The 16,179-nt window shown below is 43.9% G+C and overlaps 1 protein-coding gene across 2 annotated transcripts in view; it reads right to left on the minus strand.

The window, feature by feature from the left end:
• The window catches only part of Usp7 (ubiquitin specific peptidase 7), a 55,905-nt gene that overhangs the window by 27,328 nt on the left and 12,398 nt on the right, over positions 1–16,179 (minus strand). Inside the window, exon 2 of one of the 2 annotated variants that reach the window (XM_075942003.1) lies at positions 4,479–4,583. In XM_075942003.1, coding sequence (XP_075798118.1) covers positions 4,479–4,583 — 105 coding nt within the window. Of the gene's footprint in view, positions 1–3,589; positions 3,724–4,478; positions 4,584–16,179 lie in introns of those variants that run through there. The other variant, XM_075942004.1, reaches the window with a different exon arrangement.

The following is a 16,179-nucleotide window of genomic DNA, read 5'->3' on the forward strand; positions in this document are numbered from 1 at the left end:
TGGACTCCTAACAGGAGCTCACTCACACACATCTGCCTTCCCTTGGAGAACCAAAGTTTAGGGGGTTGAACATCTACTTCAGTGTTCACTCCCAAATCTGGGCATTGAGGGGACAGAAAGGAAAGGAGGGAGGGAGGGAGGGCGGGCAGCCTTGTATTTCTGTATATAAGCAATACTCAAGAAAAACAGGGAAGATATGAGCCTTGGACTGAGACCCGGGAGGAGGGCAGCGGAAAAGACCAGCCACTGTGCTAGAAGCACACAGCACATGGAGACAGCTAATACTGTCCCTCAGCTTTGACTTTTGTGAACATGCTGGATCCCTTATGGTAGCAATTTATTTATAAAGTAAAGTTCTTCCCAACATTAGAAAAGGAATAAAGGTTTCTGCCCTACAGTACCTCTGGTCAGGGGTTCAGTGTGTCAATCAAAAATGTATCAACTAAAATAATGGCATCATTGACCCATCACTGGCCAGAAAGTTGATGCAGCCCCAGCAATGTCTGACTGCTTCCCGGGCTACAGCGAGGGAGCAGTCTTTCACAGCCCCTCTGCCAGTTGCTACTGACAAGCATCAGTGAAGCAAAACAAAAGCCACAGAAGACCAAGGGGCTGCAGAAGTGTCTGAAGGCATCACTTTCTGTGCTTGCCTCTCTGTGGAGCGGGAACAGTTTCCCCCTCCAACCAATAGAATCAGGTATTGATATCCCTGACTGCTGGGTCCCGGAGCATGACCACACTAGACTCATGAGGAGCATGTTAATCAACAGGGACACCCTTACATCCCAGATTGCTGAAGACCATCATAACAAAGTCCCACAACCCTTCCATCTCCAAACTGCACACAAAATGAGTTTGTGGAATCATCTACTTCTTCTAGATAGACTACAGTTGCTAGAAGTTTGCAACTACCTGGGTCTGTTCTTAAGAAAACATGTCCATCAGTCCTCACAGAGGGTATTCTTTACAAAGGCTGTCAGGAGTCCACACTCTGCTTTTCCCCACCCATTTGCACTATGCACATCCCGGCTCCCTCAGTCAGGGCAGGAGCACTGAAGCAAGAAGGGCGGCTACAGGAAGCTGCAACAGGGTGCTGATGACTGGCCTAAGACTACTGAGTCAGGTATTCCTACACCTCCTTGAAGGGGGAAGAATTCTGCCCATGACAATGCCTAAAAAAACTCAGCAGAAAGTTTGCCACATGCTTTAGTGGACATACAAGGTGTACCTGAGCTGCATTAATTTCCACTTTATGGGTAAGGACACTGAGGCATAGTGACATGAAGTGGCAGTGAGTCCTCAATAATGTCCACCACCTATGGCAACACCAAGGACCATGACGGTGCACTCTACAATAAAGCTAGCCTATTTCTGCAATTTAGGCGTATAGGGTTACACTCTATAGCCAAAAAAACTGAAACATACTGTGATTTGCATTTTGTTCTTCCATCCCACACATTTAAGTAAAATTTAAACAGTGGTGAAATTTTCACTGCACGTTAATTCTTTTGACAAGGCAGCACCTGGTATTATCCATGGCCCCCACTTCACTAGTCTGCTTCATTACACGCCACACCGGATTTCTGCATTATACTGAAGGCACATTCTTAGAACAGGCTAAGGAAGTTGAAACTTCTTATGAATAACTTGAAGGCTGGGGTACAGTCCAATTGTAGAGCATACAGCTGACACGGGCAAGCCCCTCAGTATTCACACCAACACACAAATGAGAATTTATACAAATGCCAAATGAGAAGCCTAAAAGAAATAAGAAACCTATCTATGACAATAAAAGTCCGACTACCCATCTATAGGGAATTATATGAGACTGATCAACAAAGGTCTTTACCCAACAATGGAAGTAGTATGCGGATTCCAGATAATTTAAAAACAAAAACCAAGTCTGTGTGAGTTTAAGCATTTCAAAGTTTTTTTGCTTTTCATTGTTGTTTTAACACAAGGGATAATCAGCATAAAGGACATAATATTGGGTCCTATATGATCATTCAAACAGAGACAGCTGGCCTGAGCCCACTGTGTCCCTTTGAGCACAGCTACAGCTTCCCTTTTCTCTTGAGCACACTAGACTCCTTGACAACCCACTAGCATCAACCCTGCCCCAGAAACTGGGGAGTGCCGGCTCTACTGCCTGTCCCAAAGCTCCATGCTCGCTACTATCTATCTTATCTGCCCAGAGCAAATGGACTGGACTGGGCTTCAATTCTGCAGAGAAAGCAACACAGGACATTTCAAGTTTTTAAAGGGACTAATTTCTCCAAAAGGTGGCTCTAAAGTGATGTTTTCGCAAACCTCTTACATATATCAGTCATTCTCATAAAATGATGTACATTAGTTCATCTGATGAAATGAGCTGTTTCCAGATACCTACAATTTAATCTAAGCTCCACAGAAATCTTCAGAGCCCACACATTTGCTCTATCACGTCTTAGTCATTTAAGGAAAACCATACTTGAGGGAGTAAGAATAGATAAGATGAAAAAGGACTTGACCATCTCATTAGTCTGTTAGCAGGACTTTAAAATGTTCTCTTCCTCACCTAAACCTCTTCTCTCCATATATGTTTGAATGCCCAAGTTGCCAAAGTTCTTACACAGAGATGTCTCTTACTAAGGACCCTCAGCACAGGGAATCACTCATCATTTGGTTACAAAGTAGCCTAATTAAACCCAGTATCTCTAAATCATATATCCTAGTTTGATGTGCTTGTAAAAGATTTAAGTGAAGGGGTTCAAAGCCAGAGTCTGCACTAAGAAACCACCCTGTAGAAGCCAGCTTAGGCCTGGGTGGCTGAGGCATGCATAATGCAGAGCTCCTCAAGGTTCTGACCCTTGCCACATGACATGTACAACTCATCAGTATCACTTTACCTCCAGAAAAGGTCACCAGATGCAGAGCCCAACCCTCCTATGCCTTCGCCATGCTGTGAACAGGTTTAGGCCCTGAGCCATCCCTGAAGACAATTTCAACTCCAAGCCAAGAGGGCTGCTCTGCTTATTCCATCTGAGACCCCAGACTTGGGGCTTCTACTTTCTGGTCTTTGTGAAACAGCCTGGGTATTTAGTACTAAGAATCCAGTACTATTTGCCCCAAAGTAAGAGAACTCTGACTCATAACTTCTTAACCATGATTTTCAACCTAGGCCACCCCGGCCCCCAGGAGACACTTGGTTGTCTGTTTTGACTGCAGGTAGGAGGAAGGTAGGGTTCAGAGGGTAACTGTCCTCTTCTACTACACAGGATAACCCCATAGCTGCATCTGTATCTCCCAGACACTCTGAGTAAGAGAGGAATTGCTTAAAACAAATTGCACTGGGATGGAGCTGATGGAGAGGGCTTGCTACTGGTCTACATACACCTCAAATTGACCCCAAATGCACACCTGGCGCCTCTGCCTGGCCACCTTCCCAAATGCACTCTCTGAACCACTCTTGGCATCTATGGTGTCCAAAGTGAAATCACCAAACGCCCAATAACCAATGAGACCACACCCACACCGTTGCCCTTCATCTACAGTGGAAAGCGCACTCCACGGGGAACAAAGCAGCGGGGTGTAGCCCACGCCTCTTTACCTTCCTCAGAAATTGCCTCAGCCAGCTGCCAGGGGTAAACCGCACTGTGAGAGAACTCTCAACTGCGGCTGCAGTTTCGCATGGAGGCTGAACTTTTGGCAGGAGGTCTGAACAGCAGTCCTTCTGGTGGTGCAGCCCGTGCCTGATGGTTTCTTTCAACTGCCCCGTTACTCCCCTGGGAAGGACACAACCCTCATGAGGATTGATGGACATGCTTGTACAGAACATGGTTTCAAATTACACTGCAAGATTCCAGGGGCTGCATAAAGCAATTACTGGCTGCTCCCTTCTCAGGACTTTGACTTGCAAATGTTACATCTCTTAAGATGATATAAAGAATTCTCAAAGAAAAAAAGCAATTCCCTGACACAAAATGCCCATGCATATACATACGCATATGCTTTTCCACAGGGAAGCTACAGAGAAAAGTGAGTGGAAGAAGTATAGGGCCCAACGTTTGGCTCTCACTTCGCCTAACAGGAGTTGGAGGTGTTCTCAATTGTAGTTGAATGATAAGACACTAAGGTGGGGATGCAGTAGAAAACCAAATCCCAATGCTGAAAAGTATCTTGCTGCAAACAAAGGGAAAGGAAAATACAGTCTACCTGGCACCCTGAATGCTAACAGTGGCTGGAAACCTGTGGGGATGAGCAGACACCCATTCACTATGATCCTCTGGATTTGAACCCCCTTGTCTAGGCTGAGAAGCAACTTACCTTGAAATTTTACACAATCTTGAAACTCAAAATAAAAAAAGATCCTAATTGCCCTCAGATGTAACTTCCTGAAAACTAACTACTCTGAAGACTAAAGTACTCAAGAAAAAAAATACAGATGGCTTGTGTTTCTGATAGCGCTCCACGGCTGTGAGTAAGTGAGCAGTACTTACCGTCCTCCATGTCTTCCTCCGCATTGCTGTGCCCATCACTCAGGGCTACATTCCCATTGATGACCGGGTTCTGAGTGATTCTTGGTGGGTCATCTGTATCTCCAGCTTTAAGAAAAATAAAAAATCTCATGAGTTGATCTACATAGTAGGACTAGATGTACAAGAATATATTTACATTTGATAATTTATAATCAATAAATTCTAATTATAATGTAAATTTTCAAAGTGTAAAGACTAGCCACGTCACTGGATACTCTGCTCCATCTGTGATGAATGAAAGGACTATTCTGTACACATAAAATGCTTATTTGCAGTGTTTCTTATTTACTCTGATTCTGTAATGACTAATGGCTTAGATTTAAGAACCTTTACATAATTGATGTGAAGTCATTTTGCAGTAAGCTTCCTACTAACTAAAACTTAATCCTCTAGGGTAGGACTGTAGTTCTTTAGAATTCTTTCCTTGCATGCTTCTTGGATCCCATACTTAACACAAAAAATAAATAAAATAAAACAAAACTTTACCCAGGAATGTAGAGATGGCTCAGAGGTCCAGAGTATTCGCTATTTTTGCAGAGGACCTGAGTTCAGTTCCCAAAACTAACATGGCAGCTCACAACGGCCTGTAACTCTTAGTTCCTGGGGATACAATGTCTTCTAACTTTGTAGGTACCTGTACCCACATGTACACATATAACCCTGTCTATACACACACAATAAAACACATTTTTGAATAAAAACCTTAAACCCTACAGAGACTACTTTCTTGGGTTCACTAAGGAGTAGGAAAACATGAGCTGCTTTCAGGTTTGTCATCATCCTACCTCGTAAATGTTAACACTACAGCTGGTACCACCACTGCTGGCTACCCGCAGGGTTAAAGCAGCCTGTGTACACCATCCCAAAACAGACTGCAGAAGCAGCTCAGGTCCACAAAGGCTGCCCCAGGTTATCCAGGAGCCTGGATTTTTCCCTAAAACAGCAAATACCCCAGCAAGAAATGTACCTTACTACATGCAGGAGGCATGCTTTTCTGAACACCTAGGTAGCTGTGTGCTGGACCTTCATGATTCCGAGTCTTAATGTCACTGGGATGGGCGCCCCCCACCACTGGTTCAGGACCACGGACAGAGCTGAAGTAGGTTTTGTTTGTTTTCCCCCAATTTGGCTCTCAAACTGCAATTCTCCATTTGGAGCATGAAAATTCTCCAACTCCTGAATTAAATGATAACTCCCTGTCTCTGCATCTCAGAACTCAAAAACAAAAACTCAAAATAGAAAAAACAAAAGAGACAAACATTCCCGCCTACATTTGGACAAATTTAAAGATCACCTCCAGAAAGCCAGTTCTAAAAACAAGCACTTAAAACCGGCCCTTTAATCTCTAAAATCCACAATCCCTTGGACATGGGTTTATCTGGGGTGTGGAACACTGGGAGTAAAGCAGGTCTTTTGGCTAGCCTGGAGCTCACAATCACTCCTGCCTTGACCCAACTGACAGATTACAAAGCAATGAGGTTCTGAATGACAGACAAAGGCTAACAAAGGCTGTGCATGAGATACAACGGAGGTGGTAAGATTCTTTTTCTGATTTTCAACTGAAGGCAAGAGTAATTCTGGGTAATTCAGAATTTTTCACCTACATTTATTCCCTTCATATGACAACAACCCACCCTTCAAAGTTTTATTGGGTAAACCATGACCAAGGCCTATAAGGTTTGACACCATAACTTTTCTGCATATACAGTTTATCAAAAAGCCAAAATCATCTGCTTTCCATGCAAATCTCTCTGTAACTAAGCTGCAGCAAGTATGATCGCTCAGCACTGGTTAAAGTGTTTGCCACCTGAGCCTCACAGTCTGAGTTCTGAGCTCCAGATACACACAGGCACACCCACTCAAGGTCTCCACTCCACCTGTCCCCTCAACCTCCCACAAAACAAAATGGAAATTTGACGTGGTGGTATATGATTTTAATCTCAGCAAGTGGATCTGAGGTCAGCCAGAGCTATATGTAGTGAGATCCTGCCTCAGAAATGAACATCAGCTATAAATGCTGGAAGAGTTGTGTGCTAGACTGGGCAGAGTGTGTCATTCACTTCTTTCACAAATTCGAGTGTGGGAGGACCTATTCCTATTGATTCTGTTCATCTGGAGCCTCAGAAGGTTTAGAACAGTGGCCAGTCTGTTGCACACACACGTTTGGAGGTATCAGATCCTAAAGAAATTCTCTTCAATTACACCCGGCAGTATGCCTGGCGCTATCACAAATGCCTTTGAACATGTTTTGTGTTGAAATGCCAAATCACTCTCAAAACATCCTTCTAAGCAATCATTCTCTCAACATTAGTAACTGAGAATGACAAAGGTTCTGCCTTTATTAGTTCCACTGAAATCCAAGTAAGAATCAAGTAAATTCAGACTGCAACTGAAAAAAAGAGATTCCGTTTTGTGTTTGCTGGGATCAAGGTTGATGTTTGTTTATAAGTTGTACTAGAAAGAGTGCTTTTCCAGCAAAAGTTATGCTGATTATAAAAACCGAGTTCACAAGGCGATGGTGGTGCATGCCTTTAACCCCACACTCAGGAATCAAAGACAGGCAAATCTCTGAGTTAGAGGCCAGCCTGGTCTACAGTTAGTTACAGGATAGGCTCCAAAGTTACAAAGAAATCTTGTTTCAAAAAAACCAAAAAGAAAAAAAGAATTGAGTTCAAGAGAGCTATGGCCCCGCACTCACACATCTTCTACATTGTCGGAATAGAAGTAAACCCGTGCCGCCCAGCTTTTCAACAGGAGAGGTTAACTGCAACGGTCTAACTGAGGAGAGGCATTTGTTCCCCCAATAATGAAAGCGAGTGATCTACAGCTGACAGCTCTAAGAGGAAAAACGAGTAGAACCCTTCAGTTGAAACATTCTCCAGAGTTAACAGCCAAACTCTCACACCCAAATTAAGCCACCACATAGGTACAGAGCTGATGCGCTATTATAAAATGTCACAAGGTCACAAGGACTAGTGCCAGAAATTCAACCATGAGAAGCTCCCAAACAACTGCCTGTGCAGCTCAAGTCTCCCAAAGGACAAAACAAGCTCATCTGCAAAGCATTTAAACCTTAAGATGCAGTAGATTCCTAGGCCAGAGTAAGGACTGAACTAGAAGACGTCCCTTTATTGTCAAAGGCACACTGGAAGAACTGGTTTATGGCTTCATAAAAGCGGTTTCGCTCCTGGGCTTTCTGTCCTACTGGAGGAGGTATAAGCATGAGAGTAGTCATTCATGTGTGTATAATGTAGAAGTAGACACTGGTTCTTCTCTCACTGTCCACTTTGTATTTTCTGAGACGGGGACATGACTCTCACCCTGTTCCACTAGAACAGCTGGCCAATGAGCCTGCAGGATCCACCTGCCTGAATTCACAGCCCTAAGCACTGGGGTTACAGAGGTGGGCTCCAAACGCAGATCCTCATGCTTGCTCAGCAAACAATTTACCTGCTGAGCTCTCTCCCCAGCCCCAGGTGGGAATTCTGTAAGTAATTTAGTTTGGCCAAACACAAACCCCAGTATTAACTTTCTGACGCATAGCTATCTCAAATAATACAGACTCATCTAGCCAATAATGACAATATGCAATGGCTACAGTGGCTAGTTAAAAAGATGTCCCTGGGGCTGGAAGTGTTGCTCAGTGATCGAGCACTAGCCTAGCATGAGTGAAGGACTAGTTCAACTCTGAGCACTCCATCTCATCAACCTCTAAAAACCCAATCTTCAGATGTTCAGCATCTGTAGAAAATAAAGCAATCATCATTCTAATATTTGGGTCACTCAGATAAAGGTATCAGTTTTCATTATCATGAGTATCAGAGGTATGATTTTATGTGTTTGGATGAAAAGGGAAAAAAAAACCTTTAAAACCATCACAGCTGCTTGATCTAAACTTCTCACTGAGGAGGCCTGTGCTTCCTCCCATCGACCTCCATTTGTGATGTCATAACAGGACTACCCAAGAACACTTGCCAACTGCTATGGGAAATTGGTAGCACTAATTCATCACCTCAGTCTCAACTCTGGACAAGAGAGAAGAAAGCATCTCTCGCTGTAACCCCACTACGGACTCAACTTGTGCTTACAACCTACTAACAACCACCCAATAGTATAAAGCAGAATACAGGGGCCAATTCTTGGGGTCTGGGCATATCATACAACACCTCAGAGCTGGGCATCTTCATCCCCAATCAGGTCCAACCCCAACTCCAAGAGTATTATCAACATGGTTCCTTCTTCCTCTCAACCCACTTTAAAGTCAATTCAGAATATTACTTAATACAGAGACTATATGTAACAAAGGAGTTGGGACAGAGCTGAGTGTTAGAGCCCTTGCCTAGAACATTCATGAGGCCTATGTTCAATCTCCAGTACCACAAAAGGGGGGAGAAGGAAGGTAGATGGGTGGGGGGAACAGAAAAGAGGGAGAGAGGGAAGAAGGGAGGAAGGGTATAGATCTATTGTTCTGTATATATATAATCTTAGACTGATACTACTTAAATCAACAACCCCAAATCATTTGAGGAGTAACTGAGCTATGCAGGTACTGGTCTGGAAGTCTTGAATCACCTTCTTGCCCAAGCCTGTAGTTCCCAGCCATGTCTCATGGCTCTGTGGCCCAGCAGTCTGGGGAACTGGAGAGGGAAGGTTCTGTTGTCCACAGCAGAGTGAATGCATAGAATCTCCGGGAGCTGGACACCTCAACATTCCTTTTTTTTTTTTTTTATTTTTAAAGCATCCCGCAAAATTCCTGTTTTTACGACAAGAAGTTCTCAAATCTAAGGAGCAAGGCAAGAACTGATAGAAAAGTTTACCACCATGTGTTATACAGGGTATGTCTTTAGATCTCAAAGAACTAAAGATTAAGGGTTAAAAGGGTTTTTAATATATAATTTTTATTAGTTATTTGTGTGTGGGTAGGTGGCACAAGCCATGTCAAATACATTTACAGTTCAGAGAACAACTTGAATGAGTTGATTCTCTCCTTTACACTGTGTGGAACTCCAGGATATAAGCAGGTCACATCTGGTAGCAAGGCCTACACCCACTGACACAGTGTGAGGATCCCCGAAACAAAGTTTCCCACACCAAGCAACAAGTACACAACAAGGGAGCAGGAGCTGGGTGGGGATACGAACAGCAGGGGACATCTCTGTGTGTGTAAAGTCCCAAGTGAATGTGTGTTGACGTGAGAGCCACATCAAGGACGACCACAGCTTCAGGCTCATGGGAACAAATGGCAAGCCACACACACACACACACACAAACGTAGTGAGGCTCAGATGGCAATGTGTGGTCCATGTGTGGATGTTATATATAGTATACGCAGACAAATGTCTAAAATACCCCACTTACAGCCTGAAGACTGCTCCCTTACCAAGATTAGCTAAACCAGCCTCCTTGACGCATTCAGCTTGTGTATACTTGTCTATACCCTGCCTCTTTGCATACAATAAACAGTATGTGACTTGCTGAGCTTCTGGGTCCGTGCATTATCTTTCCCTCCTTCCCTCACCACTCCATTCAGGTATGTCCCCATACCTGGTGGTGGGAGAGCATGTGTCTGGAGTGGAGCAGGGGAAGTAAAATTCACAAGCATTTCACTAATCAAGATCACGGTGAAGGGCCATGGACGGCACTGGGGAACAGAACAAACAAAACTCCAACTGAGACGGGCTGTGACTGAGCAGGCAAACACCAGCCTAGTATGAGCAAGGTTGAACTATTACATCTCGGGCATGTAAGTTCTGAGTAACAATCACAACCTCCAGAGTAATAAGCCCTTGTTTACTGACAAAACTGTGGGCTGATGAAAGTCACTCTTGGACTAGTGAGGGGCGATGTCAGTCCTGATCAACAGGATAATCAGAAAAGGCTGATGAAGCGCTCTAAACAGGTATAAGTGCTTTTAAAATTGTGTACTGGACTGGGGCTCAGTTGGCAGAGTGCTTACCAAGCATATATGGAGGCCTGGGTTCCATAACAGGAATCACATAACATGGTGTTGGGTGGTGGCCAGCACGGGGGGTACGCACAAAGGAAGATGAGGGACCTTAGGCCAGCCTGGACTATGAAATTTCCATCTCAAAAATAAACAATACAGAGAGACTATGTACTCTTCCTGGCTCTTCTTACTGCAAACAGCAAAACTAGGTCCTGTTCTATCTGGTCCAGAAATAATCCCACACAAGTCTCAGGATTTACGTCTACTATAGATGATGTGGACTTGCGCCTACTCCAGAGAAAGCAGAGAGTCCTTTAAATATGTATGTATGTATGTATGTATGTACTCCCTTCCCCCAGTCAGGAAAGACGACCCTGGGGCTAGAACTACGGGAAGCTGGCTGTGACTGAAGGACACAATAGAAACAGCAGGCATATTCAGGTCCTCTGGAGAAGGTGCAAACCTCCATCAACTCCATCCTATATGTTGTCCTTTTACAATCACAACCCGGCACCACAATCCCTGGCAACCACAATCTTCTTCAATTTTAAGCCGGGCAAGGGAGTGCAAAGCTTTAATCCCAGAACTCAGGAGGCAGGAGGATGGCTGAGTTCAAGGCCAGCCTGATGTACCTAGTGAGTTCCAGGACAGCCAGAGCTACATAGTGAGAGTTCTCTTTGTCGTTTCAACAAGATTGCATAAGTGCTACATACAGTATGTAACAATGTTTCACACCAGGTGAAATGGGGAGCACTGTGTGCCCATTTGAGATCTATTGTTTATTTTGGGATTTTGAAAGATGAATTCTTAGAAGTCAATATTAAGTTAGCAAGGCAACCAATGCTATCTGAAAAGGGATGTTCAATCCTAAGGTCAATAGCTACTGCTGGACCAGGTGCCCTTCAATAGCAGCTGTCCTCCAAGCTTTCTCAATGTTCGGTGAAACGAGCGCTTTGTTTGATTGTTTTTGGTTTTTTGCAACAGTGTTTCTTTCTCTGTGTATCTCTGGCTGTCCTGGAACTCACTACATAGATCAGGCTGACCTCAAACTCAGAGATCCTCCTGTCTCTGCTTCCGAGTGCTGAGATGAAAGGTGTGTGCCACCACTGCCCAGAGTGCACTTTTTCTTAACATTCTCACACCACACAAGTGAGTCACAGCTATCGGACGTAGGTGCAGACAAGGACTCACTCTGAGGACAAGGGTATAGGCTTTTCTGGGTTGTATGTTTATAGTAACTGTTTTGGTTTTTGGCCACGTGGAATGACGTAGCGCACAGCCTGGTCGTGTGCTTTAGTCCTGTACCACTCTAATGTTTCAATGCCAGCGAGTCTGTCTGGCTTCCAGAATCAGCTAGCCTTTTTCCAGTGGCACAACCGACCACACTGATATCCAGGACCAGAGCTATAACCAAATGGCTTGAACATTGACCACAGGACCACTCCTCCAGCACAAAAGTGACAAACGGCAATGGAGAACTCTGGGTTTAAGTTATAGGACCTGGACTTAGCATATACTATCCAAAGCAAAGATCATGGGGAGATCACAAAACAGCAGTGGAGGTGTGCAAACCCTGGTGAGAATATTCCACAACAGGTGGATGGAGTGTTTACAAAAGGAACAAGAACAGGGCTGTGGGGCTGGAGAGATGGCTCAGAGGTTAAGAGCATTGCCTGCTCTTCCAAAGGTCCTGAGTTCAATTCCCAGCAACCACATGGTGGCTCACAACCATCTGTAATGGAGTCTGGTGCCCTCCTCTGGCCTGCAGGCATACACACAGACAGAATATTGTATACATAATTAATAAGTAAATAAATAAATATTTTTAAAAAAAGAACAAGGGCTGTGCAAAAAAGCATCACAACATGGTGATGCAAAAGGCAGAAGGGAAACAGGACCACAACCATGGCAGCCTTGACAACCAAGGTGAACTCAGTCCTCTGGTGGGCAGACCACTATGGACCTGACAGAGGACCCAACAGTCGAGAATGAAGTAGTGCCTAGTGTTTGGACTGTTGTTATCTTAGCCATCACAGACAAGAGGGTCCCTTCCAAGCTACGAGTTCTGCAAAAGTCTTGATGAAGGGCTGGAGAGTTGACTCAGAAGTTAAGAGCACTAACTGCTTTTTTTTTTTTTAGGTCCTGAGTTCAATTGTGGCTCACAGATTATTATAGGAGACTTGAAGCCTTCTTCTGGCATCCAAGTATACACACAGGCAGAACACTGTATACATAATAAAAATTTTTAAAAATATCTTGATGAAAATTGACTAGCTTGCCTCTCCCTCTGTCAAGGTGAACCTCTATTTGATATAGACCCCAGTCATATGAATTCCTTTGATCATCTATCTCACTGGCAGTAAGACTGTCTCTACTGATCTCATGAAGCTAAACTGGTTCTCCTGGGGCTTTTTGCACTGGGTATGTAGCTACAGACAGCTGTCCGATAAAGCAGGAAGCCCGCTTCAGGGACCAGTGCCCACACAGGTTTAAAGGCAGTGGAGCCTGAGAGCTAGAAATAGACCCCATTTTACAGAACAGATCTAAAGTCTAAAAGAACCCTGATTTACATTAGTTACATGAAAATGAAGCCCCAAGGAAAGACACACGCAATTTGTATTCCTTAAATAAAACTGGGGCTTTCAGTTTAGCTTTATCATGTAAAAATATGTTCCCTGGAGATCCTCATTGTAATCTGCATCTTCCAAACTCTGGTCTAAATGCTGCAATGGAAACTGAGGTGTATAAAATACTAAGGAGCTGTTTGGTGACTACATCTGCACTGCTTTCTCATTCATAAGTATTCGCTTCCACAAAACCAAAAAAAAAAATCTGCTCAATTGTGGTATGTAATCAATGCTATGGGGAAAAAATTCATAGCATGCACAGCAAACAGGGACACAGGAGTTTGACATTACCCATGGCAAGCAGTGGTCAAAGGAACAGTTTGCAGAGAAACATAAGCTGACCTTGCAAAGACGGGGGATAGACTGAAGGACCAAATTTCACTCTTGGCTCCCGGCTCTCGGCATTTTCAGTGAGTTCACAGTGCACAACTAAAATGTTAGCTGAAGCAAGACCCAGCTTGGGCAGCCTTTAAAAACTGTATGAGGGACAGGGGCACAGCTGACTTCCAGAGCTACCTGTAGCCTAGGTCTATTGACACCTTAGAAATAGCAACCTCCTTCCTTCAGTAGCATTTCCCTTCAAAGTCCCTCACAGATAGGCCCATGTGAGGATAGTGGTGGTCAGAGTAAAATGGATATACATGAAACCTCCCCCAAAGGGACCTATAATGTGGATACTCATGAGGCTGAGGCAGAAGGGTAAATGATTCCAGACAATCATGAACCACACAGAGAACCCTGTCTCCAGAAGAAGCTTTCAGCCTGCTATAGTGGAACACTCCTTTAACCCCAGCACTCCATAGACAGTCAAGCAGGTCTCTGTGAGTTCGAGGCCAGCCTGGTCTATAAATCACCAGAGCTTTTACCTATATAAACCCATCTCAAAAAACCAAAGCAAATAAAATAAATAAATAAATGTTTCAAGCTATTTGGCTAAGACTCTAACAGGAAATCTAAATTCATTTTTTTTTAACACTTTCATCACAGCACAGGATGCCTGTCCCATCTTTAGCCACCTATGCCAGGTTACTCTCCTTAGAGACCCACCCAGCATCCTGTCTTTCACTTAAGGGCTGAAAACCTAGTGCCCAGAGGTACTGTGAAAATTTTACAGCAAAAGAAACCTGATTTTATTGTAAAGTCAAAGAAGGCTATTTTGGGTAGCAATGACTGAACATACAGAGCAATGGTGAAAACACATCACTGGCTGCCACAGAACACATGAATATTGGACATTGTTTTAATAGCTTACTATTCTTATTTTATATGCAATGGTATTTTGCCTACATGTGTATCTGTGTGAGTGTATTGGGTCCCGTAGAACAGAAGTTACAGTTTTGAGCTGCCTTGTGGGTGTTTGAAATTGAACGCAGGTCCTCTGGAAAAGCAGCCAGTGCTCTTAATCACTGAGTCATCCCATCTCTCCACCCCGAACACTGGTCATTCTTGAGGTCAAATCACTATCACTGAGGAAAGCTTAAGTGCTCACACACAGGAAGACTCAACATGGCAAACATGGTCTCCCAAATTAGATTTAAGCAGTGAAGGACAACATAGACTACACATTTTGTGAACAATGAATGTTGGGGCTCCTGTAATCTCAGCATGTGGGACAGAGGCAGGAGAGCAAAGCTGTAGGCTGACCTATGCTATGTGAGAGGCAGAAAAAAAAAAAGAGCCGAAGAAAACATTGAGCAGATAAGTGCTTGCTATGCAGGCACCAGACATCTAAGAATCTAGGCAGTCTAATCCCAGTTTTCACATGGGGGAGGAGACAAAAAGTTCACTAGCGCTTCACAGCGTCCAGCCTCCATGAGAACATCAAGAGCAGGTTCAAGGAAATGATGCCTCAACAGAAGAGACAGGATTATATATATGCCCATATAATACCACATAAACCCACAAAGTAATTAAAAAGTACACTTGAAAGGAAAAAAAATGACTCTGCAACACAAACCCTGTCAAATTGGTTGGTGACTATTTCTACAGCTACAAGAAGCTGATTCTAATAGTCATATACAGCAAGCAGTAAAAACAGGTAAGTAAAACTCCTTCACCCATTGCCAGGTTAACTGAGCAGCTGCAATAAGCAAGATGCATTGTTGACAAAGGGGACCCTCGGTCCTGGAGAACACGAAGACCAGAAAGGAATCCAGATGCAGTCAGGACCACTGGACTCTGACAAAGGCTCAACAACAAAGCACAGTGATGCACACCTGTGATCCTAACAGGTAAGATTCTGTTTGCAATTAACTAAAAGGGATAGATAGGTGGATGGTAGGACGGATGGACAGAGACACTCAGCAAACAGAACTAAAAAAGAACAATCTCTTTAATGAATGATACAGAACAAATATAGGTAGGTAAAGAAGATGGCTCAGTGGACAAAGCCCTTGTACACAAAGTATAACTACCTCAGTTCAGATCCCCAAAACTGTGTGATGTTAGCTAAGCTCAGGAGCCCACCTGTAATTATGGTACTCCAGAGAGATGAGAAGATACAAGTAATATCCTAGACTTCCCAGGCCAGCTTGCCTGAAGTAAGCAAGGTGGCTGGAATAGAGACCACTTCTGGGTGTGGTGCTGCACACTTTAATCCCAGCACTAGGGAGTTGTTGTAGTCAAGAGCCAAGGTCATAGGGAAACCCTGTCTGTAAAATGGGATGTGGGTGGAAACAGGACACCAACTCCCTATTATCATCTCAACTCCACACATGTGCTGTAAAGACACTTTTTCTTTGGACCACGCAATGTTAATGTTCTAACATTTACTCATTTGTTGTGTCTGGGGTGCAGGTACAGGTGGTTAAGGCATGGGGGTAGAGATCAGAGAAAACCTGCAGAAATTACTCTCTCCTGGGGGCAGGTAAGTTAGCTCAGGTTGAGAGCACTGACTGTTCTTCCAGAGGTTCTGAGTTCAATTCCCAGCAACCACATGGTGGCTCAGAACCACCTATGATGAGATCTGATGCCCTCTTCTGGTATGCAGGGCAAAATGTAGACAGAACACTGTATACACAATAAATAATTTTTTTTTAAAAAAATTATTCTCTCCATGTGGATCCTGAAGATCAAACTCAGAATCTTC

The sequence above is a fragment of the Microtus pennsylvanicus genome, chromosome 11 (genome assembly GCF_037038515.1).
Source record: "Microtus pennsylvanicus isolate mMicPen1 chromosome 11, mMicPen1.hap1, whole genome shotgun sequence".
Classification (NCBI taxonomy): Eukaryota; Metazoa; Chordata; class Mammalia; order Rodentia; family Cricetidae; genus Microtus; species Microtus pennsylvanicus.